At 46.2% G+C, this 15,105-nt stretch overlaps 1 protein-coding gene across 5 annotated transcripts in view; it reads left to right on the forward strand.

Annotated features, from left to right (window-relative positions):
• The window catches only part of WDR25 (WD repeat domain 25), a 134,926-nt gene extending 120,080 nt beyond the window's left edge, over nucleotides 1-14,846 (forward strand). For all 5 annotated transcript variants that reach the window (XM_069465305.1, XM_069465306.1, XM_069465304.1 and 2 more), the window contains 3 exons: nucleotides 11,163-11,333; nucleotides 13,634-13,774; nucleotides 14,362-14,846. In XM_069465305.1, the coding sequence (XP_069321406.1) occupies nucleotides 11,163-11,333; nucleotides 13,634-13,774; nucleotides 14,362-14,583 (534 nt within the window). In that variant the 3' untranslated portion in view covers nucleotides 14,584-14,846. The remainder of the gene's footprint in view (nucleotides 1-11,162; nucleotides 11,334-13,633; nucleotides 13,775-14,361) is intronic.
• Nucleotides 14,847-15,105: the final 259 nt, after the last annotated feature.

A 15,105-nucleotide genomic window follows, 5' to 3' on the forward strand; every position in this document is an offset into this window, starting at 1 on the left:
GAGCTTAAACAACTATTGTAATACCACTATGCCTTCTAATAATTTAACAACAATTCCTTAATATCATCAAATATCTGATCCATGTTCAAATATCTCTGGTTGCCTCATACTTTGTTTTAAACAGTGCCTTGTTCAAATCAGGATCCAAATATTTGGGTGATAAGTGTTATTTAATCTGTTGGTTTCTCTCCTACTTTCTTTTCTTTGTAACTTATTTATTGGGTAATAAATCAGTTGTTTGTCCTTTATTTTTCTGATTGCATCCCTGTGGTGTCATTTAACACATTCCTCTGTTCGCTGTATGTCTTATGAGTTGGTGGCTTGATCTTGAGCAGTGCTTCTGATGCAAGTTGCCTGGGGAGCCTGCGATTCTGCTTCTGCTCCTGCTCCTGCTTCTGCTTCTGAGGCCCCCCTCCTTGCTGTCCGTGTCATTGACTCATGGTTGCAGGGCCATAGTCTGTTGTATGGACACACCACAGTTTATCCGCTTGCCTGTGGATGGACATTCAGGGTTATCTCCAGTTTTTGCTATTATAAATAAAGCTGCTGTGAACATTCATGAATAAGTCTTTGTGTGAATCTGCATTTTCATTTCTTTGGGTAAATAATTGGTAGTGGAACTGCTAAGCGATATGGTATATATGTATTTAACTTGCCAAACTATTTCCAAAGTAGTTGTGCCATTTTGCATTCCCATTAGCAGTGTAGGAGAGTTTCAGCTGCCCACATTCTCACCAACACTCGGTCTTGTCAATCTTTTTCATTTTGATTATTCTAATGGATACGTAGTGATATCTGACTGTGGCTTTAATTTCTTTTCCCTGATGACTAATGATAGTGACCATCTTTTTTGTGGGCTTATTGGCCATTTGAATGTCTTATTTTGTGAAGAGTCTGTTGAAATCTTTTGCCTATTTAAATTTTTTTATTAGTAATAATAGTGAGTTCTAAGAGTCTTTATATATTTTAGAACTATTTTTTCCCATTCTGTAGCTTTTTGTGCTCTAAGAAATCTTTGCCTGTCATAAGGTTGCAAAGATTTTCTCCTATGTGTTCTTCTAGAAGTTTCATAGTTTTTGCTGTAATAGGGCTATGGTCTATTTTCACTTAATTTTTGTGTATGATGTGAGGTAAGTTTGATGCTTACTTTTTTGTGCTATGTGGGATACCTGGTTGTTTTAGCACCGTTTGTTAAAAAGACATTCCTTTCCCCATTGGATTGTTTTTGGAGCTTTGGCAGAAAATAAATTTGCCATGGAAGGATTTCTTTCTGGGTTCTCACTTGTGTTCTGTTGATTGATATGCCTATCATTTTACCAATACCATCCTCTCTTAGCTGTAGCTTTATAATAATTTTTGAAATTAGGGAGTGTAAGCCTTCCAACATTTTCTTTTTCAAGATTTTTCTGGCTATTCTAGGTTCTTTACATTCTCATTTCAATTTTATAATCAACTTATCTTCTACAAAAAAGCCTGCTGGTATTTTGACTAGGATTGTGACCAATCTATAGATAAATTTGGGGGAGGATGGACATCTTAATAATATTGAATCTTCTGATCCACGAGCATAGTATGTTTCTTTGTTTACTTAGATCTCCTTTAGTTTCTCTCAGCAGTGTTTTATAGTTTTCAGTGTTCAATGTTACTATGTTGTATTAACTTATTCTTCAGTATTTTGTGGTTTTGATACTAATGTGAGTGGAATTTTATTTTTTATTTTCCAGTTGTTTGTTGCTGGTATATAGAAATACTGTTAACTACTTATATTGACTATGTACCATGTGATCTCACTAAATTCACTTCTTAGTCCTCATAGCTTTTTCATAGATTCCTTAGGAATTTCCGTGTACATGATCATATTGTCTTTGAATGATAAAGTTTTACAGCATTCTTTTCAATGTGTGTACAATTATTTCTTTTTCTTGCTGTATTATAATGGCTAGAACCTCCACTTCTTTTTGTGCCTTTAGGACTTCCTTTAACATTTCATGTATTCTTGGGCTGCTGGTGATAAATTTTTTCGGCTTTTATTTCTCTGGAAAAAAAAAAGTTTATCTTTTGTCTAAAAGATATTTACACTAGGTAAAGAATTTTAGGTTGATAATTTCTTTTTTCTTTCAGTACTTTAAACATGTTGCTCTCATGTCTCTAACTTGCCTTGTTTCCAGTGAGAAGTCTGCTGTCATTCTAATCTTTGTTCCTCTGTATGTATCTTTTTTCTCTGTCTGCTTTTAAGATTTTTCTCTTTACTATTGGCTTCAAGCAATTTAAATGATGTGCCTTGGTATAGTTTTCTCTATGTTTCTTAGGCTTTGTTTAGTTCCTTTTACATGTGGGTTTATATTTTAATTGAATTTGGAAAATTTTTGATCATTATTTCTTCAATTTTTTGTTTTTCCCCATCCCTTTTTTCCTATTACATTTATATTAGGGTTTTTGGATTTGTTCCATAACTCACTGATGCTGTGTTCTTCACTATGTCTTCAAGTTTACCAGTCATACCTTACGTAATTTCTAATGTGCTATAAATAGCAGACATTGTTTTATTTCACTGCTACATGTTTGATTTGGGTCTTTTAAAAATATCTTACACGTGTATTATCCTTAACATTCTCATGCTGTCCTCTACTTTCTTCGTCATAATGTATAGAGTTATACCTGTTATATTGTCCTTCTCTACTTACTGTGTTATCTGTGTCACTCATGGGTCTCTTTGTATTTGATGGTTTTTTTCTTCATTATGGGAGGCGTTTTCATGCCTCTTTCCAGTATGGTGATTTTTGATTGGATGCCAAACATTGTAATTTTACTTTTTGGGTGCTTAATATTTTGTTGTTCCTTTATATTTTTTCTTGAATGCAGTTGTGTTGCTTGAAACTGTTTGATCTTTTTGAGGCTTGCTTTAGGCTTTGTTTGGTGGAACCCAAACAGCCTTTAGTCTAGAGCTACTTTTGCCTCATTGTTGAGGTAATACTCTTTTGGGGACTCTTTCCAATGCCCCATATATTTTCACATCTCTATATATTGTTAATATTTTACCACTTCAAGTAAAATGTAGAATTCTTCTAACCGGAGAGGTCTATTTGCTGTCTTTTTGTTACAGTTCTGATATAGATTACATCTTCATACATTGAAGATCCTCCTCCCAGTCAATGTTATAATTTTTGTTTTCAATACTTGTACATATTTTAAATAACTTAAGTGGAGAAAAATAGTTTTTTATATTTATCCACTCATTTCCTAGTTTTTCTTGCTATTCCTTCATCCCTGAAGTTCCAAGTTTTCCTTTGGTATTATTTCTCTTCAACCCGAAGAACTTCTTTTAGCATTTGTTTTAAATAGAGCAGGTCTGCTGATGACAAATTCACTTAGTTTTCCCTCATTTGTGAAGATCTTCATTTCATCCTCATTCCTGAAGGATATTTTTGCTGTCCATAAGATTCTCGGTTGACACTCCTTTCTTTCACCACTTCTTATGTTCCACTTTCTTCTAGCCTCCATAGTTTTGGATGAGAAATCTATAGTATTTCAAAGAATTGTTCTCTTACATTGTAATTCTTCATTTTTTTCCTGAGTGATTTCAAGATTTTTTCTTTGAGGTTTTTAACAGTTTGAGATGTGTCAGGGCTTGTTTTTTTAAATTTATCTTTGTCATTGCAGAGCCTCTTGACTCTATAAATTTGTGCCTTTCACCAAATTTGGGTAAATTCCAGTCAGTAGTTCTTTAAATATTCTTTTTCTGCACTGCTCTCTTCCCCTTTTCCTTTAAGAACTCCATTTATATCTTTGGTATTAACTCATAGGTCCCTATGGCTCTGTTCACTTTTTCTTCAGATTGGTCATCTGGCCAGAATGATGAATTTATTTCAGAGTTTTTGCTATCCATGCCCACAATGTAGTTCCTTAATCCACTCAGTCCTTGGGTCAGTGTCAGGGGTTAAAAGTCAAAAACAAAAACAAACTCAGAACTTCATCTGCTATACTGGTCTTTCTTCAAATTTTGACTTCCCTCCCCAACTCTTCTGCTATTATTTATTTTTCAGAGTCTTCAGGTAGTTGCTGTTTGAATTTTGTCCAGAGTTTTTAATTGTAATTTATAGGGGGTGGGGAGAGAGGTCATACTGGGTTTACTCCATTTGGGGTTAACATTAGATTTTGTTTATTTTTAAATTCAGCATTTTTTTCTCAGTGGTACATGTTGATTAATTTTAATTGCTATGTCTTCTGGTTCTCTAATGTTTTCTTTTGCAGTGTCTCATCTGCTGTTACTCCCCTCTAATGCATTTTTCATCTCAAACATTGCGTATTTTATCTCTAGAAGTTTGATTTTAGTTTTTTATATATCCCCAGTGCCTCTGCTTACCATGGGCAATCTCTCTTCTACTTTCTTAAACATATGTTATGGAATTATGATAACCTTCAATGTTCTGATCTATCCTCTATGTCACTTCTAATCAGTTTAGCTGGGTTTGGGAACCACAGTCTGAGTGCTGAGGTTGCTCATTGTTTCTATGTCCTTTATGTGGATGGAGCTAGGAAATATTTTTATGGTTAAGATAAAAATATATTGTTGTTTATACTGATTTATCCAATTCAAATTTGGGATTACAGAATTTTTCTTTTTATTTTTATATCTTTTATAAAATTTAGTTTTAAAATCTGTAGCACTGAAAATTTTTTATTTCTATCCACCTTTACACAATTATTTTTATATGTTTTGACACTAGCAATAAAATGACTGAAAAAAGTTTAAGATTTCTTGCTGTCCTTTTTGTTCATAATGTATACCCAGTTAGGATTTACCATCAAATTACAGGTTTTCTATTAATGATGTATATTCAACTAAGGATCTACCATTAAATTACTGTGCTTTAAAGTCTCTTAAAATAGATCTTATTTATATGGTTAAGCTCCCAAATCAATACATGGTTAATTTCATTTGCTTAAGTTTATTTTCACATTTTAGAGATTGCTTTCTAATTTAATTTTGTTGTATGATTTAATAAAATATGTACATTAGTCTAGAGAAAGAGTTGGCAAACTACAGCCCATGGGCTTGATCTGGCCTATGACCTGTTTTTATAGGGCTTTGAGCTAGGAATGGTTTTTACATTTCTGACCAGCTCTAGCACATACATATACGCACACACACGGGAAGGATATGAAGTAGTGACTATATGTGACCCACAAAACCTAAAGTACTTGCTATCTGGCCCTTTACAGAAAAAAATTGTGATCCTGTTCTAGGGTCACATCTGCAAAGCAGGGTACATTTAGAGAAATAATCTAAGTTCTACCTATAATCCTGTCTCCCCCATTCTGTTCCCTCCCTTTCTCTAGAAGTAATCTTATTTATTTACTTATTTTCATTTCTGGCTTATCCTTTTATTGTTTTTTAATGGAAGCAAACTCATACACTTATGTTCATATCACTTCTCTTCTACATACTTTACACACTCCCCCACACCCCTGCCTTCGTATTTTTTTATTGAACAACATATTTTGGAGATCACCCCATAGCAGGATAGGGAGATATTCCTTCTTCATGTTTACAATTACATAACAGTTGAGAGTGTGTATATACTAAAGCTTATTTGGCCAGTCCTTTCTTGATGAACATTGAGTTATTCCCAGTTTTTTTATTTTCACAAGTGATGCTGCTTTTAGTGGCATTGTGCTTACTTGAAGTTGCCCAAATCCTCTCCACAGGGATTGTACCATTTTGCATTTCTGGCAGCAGTGCATAGATACCTGATACCCTAATGGAGGCTGCTGCCAAACTGTTGGATTTTGCTGATTTGATAGATAAGAAATGGTATCTCTGTGTAATTTAAATTTGTCTTGCTCTTTTTTTTTTTTTTTTTTTTTTTTTTTTTGAGACAGAGTCTCACTCTGTTGCCCGGGCTAGAGTGAGTGCCGTGGCGTCAGCCTAGCTCACAGCAACCTCAAACTCCTGGGCTCAAGCGATCCTCCTGTCTCAGCCTCCCGAGTAGCTGGGACTACAGGCATGCACCACTATGCCCGGCTAATTTTTTCTATATATATTTTTAACTGTCCATATAATTTCTTTCTATTTTTAGTAGAGATGGGGTCTCGCTCTTGCTCAGGCTGGTCTCGAACTCCTGAGCTCAAACGATCCGCCCACCTCGGCCTCCCAGAGTGCTAGGATTACAGGCGTGAGCCACCACGCCCGGCCTGTCTTGCTCTTTTTATGGTAGAAGGACCATGTCTTTTTTTATGAGCTCTGGTCACTTCTCTTGCCCATTTTTCTATAGAGCTGTTGGTCTTTTTCATCTATTTTTAGAAACTATCTATGTATTACAGATAGTAACCTTTGACTGTAATATAAACTGCAAATATTTCTCCCGTTTGTCATTTTTACTTTCCTTATTTATTATTCATTTATTTACTTGCTTTCTGCCATACAAAAGTATATTTTTAAAATTATTATTATTTTCTTGTAGTCAAATTTATTCATCTTTTCTCTTAGTGCTCTGGCTTTGGAGTCATACAGGGAAAGTTTCCCCGAGTCTCAGGTTGTAGAGAAATTCAGTCATGTTTTCCTCTCATATTTATATGGTTTCTTTTTTTTAATGTAAACTTCCTTTTCGCACGTATCAACGGGACACTTTTGATAGCCACTATCCCATGTGATTGGCTACCTTTACTTGTATGAATTTAATACACAGGAAAAGCCTTGTGCCTGTCCCTCCAGTTTGCCTTGCATCTTAGCATCTAAAGAGTTTAGTCCATTTATTTCATGTAGGAGTTGAGATCTGGGGAGAAGAAACTTTTCCAAGAACTCACAGTTCCCTCCTGGGGACTTTAGCTCTGCCTGGCCTGGGAAGAGAAGGTTTATGAGCATCTGCTATGTGTTGGGCTCTTAGCTGGACATGTCACCTTTGTTTACTCCCTTAGCTGGAGGTCCTGCTGTTATCCCCACTTTAAGGCGAAAGATTTATACGATCTGAAGAGAAACCAGAGTATGTTATCCCCACTTTATAGGTGTGGAGACTGAAGAGCAGAGGGGTAAGTTACTTGCCCAAAGTCACACAGCCAGTAATAGGCCATTAGGCTTGGGTACGCAGGGTGTCTGCCCAAGAGCTTGGGTCCTCCCACTTGGCATCTTACCTCTGTTCATCCAAGGCCAGGAGAAGCCCCTCGGCAGCCTCTGTGCTCTCCTGACAACCAGGCATTGAGCACAGTCCCCCTGCTCTGCTCCCCTCCCCCACTATGGTCTTGGAGCAGCTTTCCTTTGTCTCCATGTTCCCAGGCCAGAGCAGGGGCTGGCATACTCGGAGCCACAGGAGGGACCTGTGAATCTACGAATGAATGTCATCTCCCCGGGGGCTCTGGTGGAGCCAGTGGCAGAGGCTCAGTGTGTTGCCTCAGCCCCAAGTGCCAGGATATTGCTGGGAGCCAGAAGCCCCCAGGTTGTTGCGTTTTTAAAGCTGTCGACCTTTTGCTCATTCATCCATTTGTTTGTCCATTCATTCACTTATCTAGCTGTTAATTTCACACACCTTGCCGATGCCTGCAGTGGACAGACCTAGCACTGGCCAAGGGTGACCTAGAAATGTGAGTGGCAGAGCATCTGTCCCGGGACCTCACAGTCCTGTGGTCCAGGCAGGTGGCCAAGATGGGCTGCTGAGGGAGCACAGGAACACAGGGTCCCGTGGGAGCCAGAGCAGCGTCTCCCTCTTCCTTTCCGTCAGGTCTGGGTGCAGAGGACTGGCAGGGTGGGTAAGGAGATCTGACACCACCCCCCAGGTCTTCCTCTTTCTGAGGACCAGCAGTACTTAGAGGCTCAGAGGCTCAGATGTTGTCCAGTCTAGGCCTTTCATGGTGATGACTCAAAAACTAAGCCCAGAATGGGAAGGGACCCTCCCCTGGGCACACAGTCACTTGGCAGCTGGGCCAGGCTTGGAGCCTAGCCTGCACCCCCAACCCTGCACCCCGTGGAGCCTAGCCTGCATCCTGGAGGTAGCAGGAACCCAAGGAAGGGAAAGCTATGCTTTTGGACAAGTCCGCAGCATCCCACAGTGACTGAGGTTTGCTGGCAGGCCAAGTGGTGGGCAGATTTTAGGGACATTGGTGGTTCTCATCACCCTGAAAGCGTCATGATCGATCTTCTGCTTTCCCTGGGACCAAGTCCTGCTTATCCAACAGGGCTCACGACTGCTAAAAGAGTCTGAGCAAGGGTTCCTTTTGGGTCCAGCTAGTTAGGCCCGAGCGGCACCATGCTACGCCCTGGGATGGGATGCGCCAGCTGTTGGTGTAATTAAGGTTGCCATAAAACTCACCAGCTAGACGCACAAATGGCTCCTCTGCTCTTTCCCGGGGCACGAGCAGTTGTGCAGGCGAGTAAATCATGTTTGGCGGCGCTCCCTTCAAAGGCCAGCCTTCCACTTACAGCCGCACTATTGGCAGGGATCGCCCATAACACGGCTTGTTTCCCGGCCATTCACTTTTATGACACCCTAATGAATTGGGCCATTTCCATCCATTCTCAGAAAATGTACAGAACAACGGTTTTCGTTCTCCTCGAAAAGTTTGTCTTGGGAGGCAGGTGGTGTGTTGACGGGGGTACGCAGGGAGTTCTGCTGTGGACAGGCTGACAGCTCCTGGGCACACTGCTTCTCTCTGGAGAAGCTACCTTCGGGGCTGTTGTCCCGAGATAATTTTTGTGAGTCCCTCAGTCAGTGACTGGTACTCAGTGGGCACTCAGCATGTGGAAGGTGGGCCCTCACCTTCCTCCTTTCCCTGGGGCAGTGCCTGCAGGGATCAAGGTGTGAGGCTGGTGGCGGGCTGTGGTGTTAGAGCCACAGGGGAGCTCAGCCCTGCCGGGGAGCTTCGCACTGCCTGCCAAGAGCCATTCGGTGTGGGCGGTGGGGCTCTGGGGGCTGCGCTGTGCCCCCTCCTCCCCCAACCAGGGAAGAGAAGTGTCTCAGTGCGTGGGCCACATGCAGGGATATGTGTTGGGCCAGACCACTTGTCTCTTGGCAGTTGGTACCTCGACCATCTCTGGACTCCCTGGTCCTTATCTGAACTGTGGTGATGGAGAGGGCTTAGGGAGAAGAGGAAAGGGAGGCATCCAAGCCTGATGTGGCCTAGGTACATGGAGACCCTGCGGTAGCTCATGGGAGGGTGATTTAAGTGAGGTGAGACTGGAATGGCTTTGGGGATGGGAGGAGCAGGTGGATCTGGAGCCCATAAAGAGATTGTTCCAGAGCCATGATGTTGGTGCCTCCCTGCCCCACCAACACAGATTCCAAATTCTGCCTTGGGATGGCGCTGTTCTTGGTGGAGGTATTGGGAGGGGTCCCAGTATCAGGACTAACAAGTAGTTCCACTTAACAAACTCATGGAGGGCAGTACTTTAAATTGCAACATTGAAGTAATGGGCCGGGGGCCCAGTAGCCATGGTGGAAGCACAGCAAGGTCTCAGGCCTGCCTCGCCTGGCCAGGCCGAAGTTGGAATGTTGTGCAAACTCATCAAAGCAGATGTTGGGGACAGCAATGATGTGTCACATCTCCAGATCCTACTAGCCTGCAGCCCCAGCTCCAGAGCCAGCAAGAGCATGAGCCCTCTACTCCTGGCTGGGAGTGGAACTTACCCCCAGCCCACACTGTGAGACTTGGGGCTATGTCTGGTCGGGGCCACCCTGGGAGGGCAAAGCAGGCAGAGGGAATCCTGGTGCCCACAGGAAGGCAGCCGGCAGCCGGCCAGGGAGGGGCAGTCTGGCTCCCTGCCCTGCATTCAGAGGCCTCCAGGACTGGCCTCTTTTTTCTGCCCCTGGACTGTTCTTTAGGCTTCAGGGGATCCACCCTGAAATCCCCCTAGCTGAGGGCTGCTTCTGAAGTGGCTCAGAGAAGGGAAGTCATTTGTTGCCCACCCTCCGCCAGGAGTTTATGGAGGCAGGAGTTGGCCAGCAGAAGACAGAGTTGTGGGGTCCAGGGAAGCCCCTAGGGTGGCGAGAGGATCAGCCATGCCCTGGCTTTGCGACCTTGAGCAAATCCCCTGAGCCTCAGTGTACCCCATCTAGAGAATGGGTCTCTAGCCCCTCTTCCCCAGGTCTAAACTGAATTTATAGAGTGTTGCCTTTAATGTGAATTTGACATATACATTTGAAAGAGGATGATGGGAAACATGTCAGCAAAATTGGAAAGCTATGAACTTCACTTTTTTTTTTTTTTAATTTGTCAAGATGGCTCATTTTGTAACTGGTGGGGCCAAGGGACTGGAGAACAGTGTTTATGCCGTAGCCACATGGTGGCGCCCCGGGAACTGGTAAGGGCCTGGCCAGGCCCAGCAGGCAGGCCTGAGACCTTGCTGCGCTGCTGCCAGGGCTGGCGGGCGCCTGGCCTGTTATTTCAGTGTTGCAAGTCAAAGTTGTGCCTTCCGTGAGTTCGTTAAGTGGAGCTGCTTGTTAGTCCTGGTAGGGGGACCCTTCCCAACCTCCTGCCAAAAATTTTAGAGCAGAAGATGAATGTGATAAAAATGCTCTAAAGAAAGCAAAACAACTGCTTGATACTTAATAACATCAGTTTACGAGACAGGAGGCTATGAAATACTGGTGATGATGCTAAGAAAATAAAATGTGTCTTTAAAGCTAAAATATGTTCTGTGATTCTGGCTTTATGGTCTGTCTCCAAGAACACTTGCTCCCTGCATTACTGTGACTCCTGCAGGGACAGTAGTCTGGAACTTTGTGAGCTGTGGATGATGTGACATCTTCAGAAGCAAGACCCGCTCACAAAATATGACCCTGGTGTTGATGGATGTCATCATGCTGTTTAGGTGCCCTTGGGCAAGGCGTAGGCTCTTCCCTTAGCACTTTCACTGGGTGCCGCGTGCTCTCCAGGGGCCTTTCTGACTGGGGAGAAGAGGATGGGAGGAGGCCATCAGGCAAGGCTTGAGTCTGGGAGGTTTCGCAGAGTAGCTCCAGGGGGCAACAGACATTGGCCTGGTGGGGAAGCAAGAGCTGGGCGGGAGGGCACCATGACTCTACATGGGGCTTGTGACTGCCCAGTCTGGTGTGTGTGGCCCAGCGTGGCCTTCACTAAACCCACCTACCACCTGGGCACGCGGCGGCCCTCCCTGGGCAGGCACCTGCCTGTGTTCCCAGGCCTGCCAGCATGACTGGTGCCTACTCTTACAGGTGGTGAGAGGCTACAAGGCGACCATCCAGCAGACCTTGGACATCCTGTTCATTGGGGATGGCTACGAGTTCCTGAGCAGCACAGATGCTTCCACCCGGGACTCTGCTGACCGCACCATCATTGCCTGGGATTTCCGGACCTCTGCCAGAATCTCTAACCAGATTTATCATGTGAGAAACCCTATTTGGCATTACTCTCAGTTTCAGCCACAGGACATATCTGTGTGATTCTGGTCTGTCTGGGGTCCCAGGCCCCTTCCCGTGGTTGGGGGTTCAGCTGTCTGAAATCTCCAGGATGGGGGTAGGCAAGGCTTGTGCATGCACAGAGAGCTTGCTGCAAGCTTCCAGATGCAACTCTCCTTCTGTGCTTCCTGTTCCCGCACAGCCACCCCATAGTGTAAGAGTTTGGGGGTTGCCTGATCCAGGTCAATGGGGAAGAGGGCTGTGCAACCTGAGAACCCCCTACCCTCCCACCACCACCCCAGCCAGCCGAGCAGAGGGGGTTTCTGACCCTCCGTGGCTTGGCAGGTGATGTGACCCAGGAGTTTAGAGCAGGGGTCTAATTAGAACACCTGCGTTACAGTCCTGGATTCACCACTTACAAGGTTGGGGCCCCCGTGCCCGTTATTTAGCCTCTTTGAGTCTTACTTCCCTCGTTAGAAAATTGAGGATGGTAGTGTTATTCACCTCAGAGTAGTGTAAGAAGGAGGAGAGAGAGAATGCTTACGAAGGGCATAGCACGGTGCCAGCACAGGGAGCACCCCATTACGCTTTCACTGTCATTACCGTCACCTCCACTACTGTCACCGCCATCATCCCTATCCCCACCACCATCACGGTCACCACCACCGTCACCGTCTTTATCACCAACATCGTGACCACCACTATCTCTGTCACCACCACCATGGTGACCATCTCTGTCACCATCAGCGTCATCACAATCATCTTTTGAGAGTTCATCTAAGCCATGACTAATCTCTTGGGTGCCCCACCCTGAATTTAAAAATCCATATCCTGTGTGCATGATATATATGTGTGAGTACATGAAGTATGTCGTGTGTACGTCTTCATTTCCTCTCTGTCTTTTCCTTGTTCTCAGAAGGTTCTAAGTGACCCTGAGCAAACCCCCATCTACACCTACATTGCACGGTTTTCTAGTGCATTCCACTGGGAAGGACAGGCCTTGCTGGGGGCTGGAGGGGTCCTTCTGGCCACTGAGGGTGTCCTGCCCCCACGAGCCCCAGCGGAGACCGGAAGTGGGACAGACGAAGGTGCCTTGTGCCTGAGCTATCGGCCCCTCTCCAGTGACCTCTCCGCACTGTCTGTGTGGAGTGAGCAGGTGCTCAGCCAGTAACATCATGGCAGGCAGCTCATCCTCTGGGCACATCGGCCTGCAGCTACCATTCCGTCTGCTCCCCTTTGCCCTCTGATTTTGGGCTCGTTTCGAGAGGGTGGCTTAAGGACAATACTTAGAGCAATGTCAGGCCAGGTTGAGAGGGGAGTTTTAAGGGTGTTTTCTGTGTGGCTGTGCCCGTCAAGCAGTGAGATCCCCACCCCTGCGTGCTGATGCTTGGTCACGCGTTTATATCCTTGTCTGGCTGTTCACCTCCTCACTTTAGGTGCATTTCGCTGTGTGGGTCCCTGGGCTGGGCTGGGGCTGTCCCGAGGGGCTCACTCTGCAAGTGGGGAGATAGCATGTGGTTTTGTTTTCTATCCTGTGGAACGAATTCTCACAAATGTGGTGGCTTAAAACCACACACGTTTATTTTCTCACAGTTCTGGAGGCCAGAGTCTTTAATAAATGGTAAGTATTGTTGGGTTGGAATTAAGGTGCCAGCCAGGCGTGCTCCTCCTTCCTGCCTGACTGCGGGCATTCCTTGGCTTGTGGCCGCATCCCTCCGTTCTCGAGGCCAGCATCTTCACATCACCTCCACCGTGTGTGTCAGATCTGCCTCTGCTTCCATCTAAGGGTGAATGCAGTTGCATTTGGGTAATGGTGTGGGATAATCTTCTCATCTCAAGATCCTTCATTATGTCTATAAAGACCTTTTTTTTGACCACATAAGATGACATTCACAGGCTCAGGAATTAGGGCGTGGATGTTTTTGGGGCCCTTTCCCAGCCTCCCACAAGGGATGCAGGTGGCCTCTAGCAGCTGGAAAAGGGAAGGAAACAGGGTCCCCCTGTAGCCTCCGGAAAGGAACACAGCCTGCTGGCACCTTGGTTTGAGCCCAGGGAAGCCCATTTCAGACTTCTGACCTCCAACACTGTCACTTAATAAATATGTGTTATTTTAAGCCACTAAGTTTGTGGGAATTTGTTATAGCAACACCAGGAAATTCATACAGAGCCCCTGAACGGGCCTGGGAGGACACATGGCCCCTCAGGCAGAGTGCCGGGGGGTGTTCGCTGGAGGCGGAAGACTGAGTGGGAGCCCTCTCCGACCCTCCTGTGGCCCTGCTGTTTCTCAGGAGAGATACACCTGCCCCAGCCTCGCCTTGCATCCCAGGGAGCCCGTGTTCCTGGCGCAGACCAACGGCAACTACGTGGCCCTCTTCTCCACTGTGTGGCCCTACCGGATGAGCAGAAGGCGGCGATACGCAGGGCACAAGGTAACCCCATCCTTGTCCACCAGGTCAGATGCTGGACCACTGGCCCCAGAGTCTCCCACCAGACAGTGCCAGTAATAGCTGTGGGACCCCAGGGTGCATGGAGCCTTTGTCTGGGTAGATTCTGCTTTCAGTTTCCTGGGTGACTGCATGCCATGTGGCCTGGTGTCTCCTCAAGACCCTGGGCCACATCTGGTCCTGGCCCCAGGCCCCAACTACTGGGAAGGAAAGCATTGGCTGGCTCATACAGACAGGTCAGGGGTGGGGTCGGGTACGGGAGCAGGACTGGACAGGCATGGGGCCATTTCTACATCCTCCCCGCGTCCCCGAGGCCTGCCTTGCTGGGGCGCAGGGGCTGGGGGCTCGGTGGCTGTCAGTGAGGCTGGAGCCACTTCAGCAGGAGTCCCCTGAACTGGCCTCTTGAAGCAGGCCCCCTGCCAGGGCCCCACAGCCTCAGGGACACTGGGTATGAAGCCCTGTTCTGCACATTGCCTCAGCCTGGTCCTCTGTAGAGTGGGCATAACAACCCGTGTCTGACACGTGGCCTTGAGGAACAGGTGTGCCCGCTCACCCCGTCTTGCCCTCTGCAGGTGGAAGGCTACTCGGTGGGCTGCGAGTGCTCCCCAGCCGGAGAGCTGCTGGTGACGGGCAGCGCCGACGGCCGGGTCCTGATATACACCTTCCGCACGGCCAGCCGAGCGTGCACGCTACAGGGGCACGCGCAGGCCTGCCTCGGCACCACCTTCCACCCCGTGCTGCCCTCCGTCCTCGCCACCAGCTCCTGGGGAGGGGAGGTGAAGATCTGGCACTGAGCTCCCATCACTGCGGAGCTCTGCCGTCGCTGAGCCTTCCTGACGCGGGCCTGGGCCCCTTCTTCCCTGCGGGTGGGCGCAAGTGAGCACCAAGTGTGGTTTTGGGTCAGACCTGGGCAGAGGCTGTCTCCACTGTCCTCTGAGCCTCAGTTTCCTTCTCTGTAAAATGAGGACAAAAATCTGTTTGTTACAGGGTTGTGAGGACTACAGTAGTGAAAGCCCCTGGCAGGTGGCTGGTATTGCCCAATAAATGTGTTTTGTGATTCCTGAATATTTCAGCAGCTTCCTCTCACCTTCCCACTCCCAGGCCCGCTGGGGCTCTGGAGACAAAGAGAATGGTGGGAGCTTGAGAGGGACAGCCCTGCTCTGCTGGTCCCAACGGGGGATCCCTCGGGCAGGAGGGTTCTGGGTCTTAGGTCTGCCCTCAGGGACTCTGCCAGAGCTCAGTGGGCCTCACCAGCCTCACTGGGCCCCAGCCCCACTCAACCTCCCCACAAGTGTGGCCATCTGGGTCCCTGGTCT

This window comes from Eulemur rufifrons, chromosome 2, assembly GCF_041146395.1.
Source record: "Eulemur rufifrons isolate Redbay chromosome 2, OSU_ERuf_1, whole genome shotgun sequence".
In the NCBI taxonomy this organism is placed as follows: domain Eukaryota; kingdom Metazoa; phylum Chordata; class Mammalia; order Primates; family Lemuridae; genus Eulemur; species Eulemur rufifrons.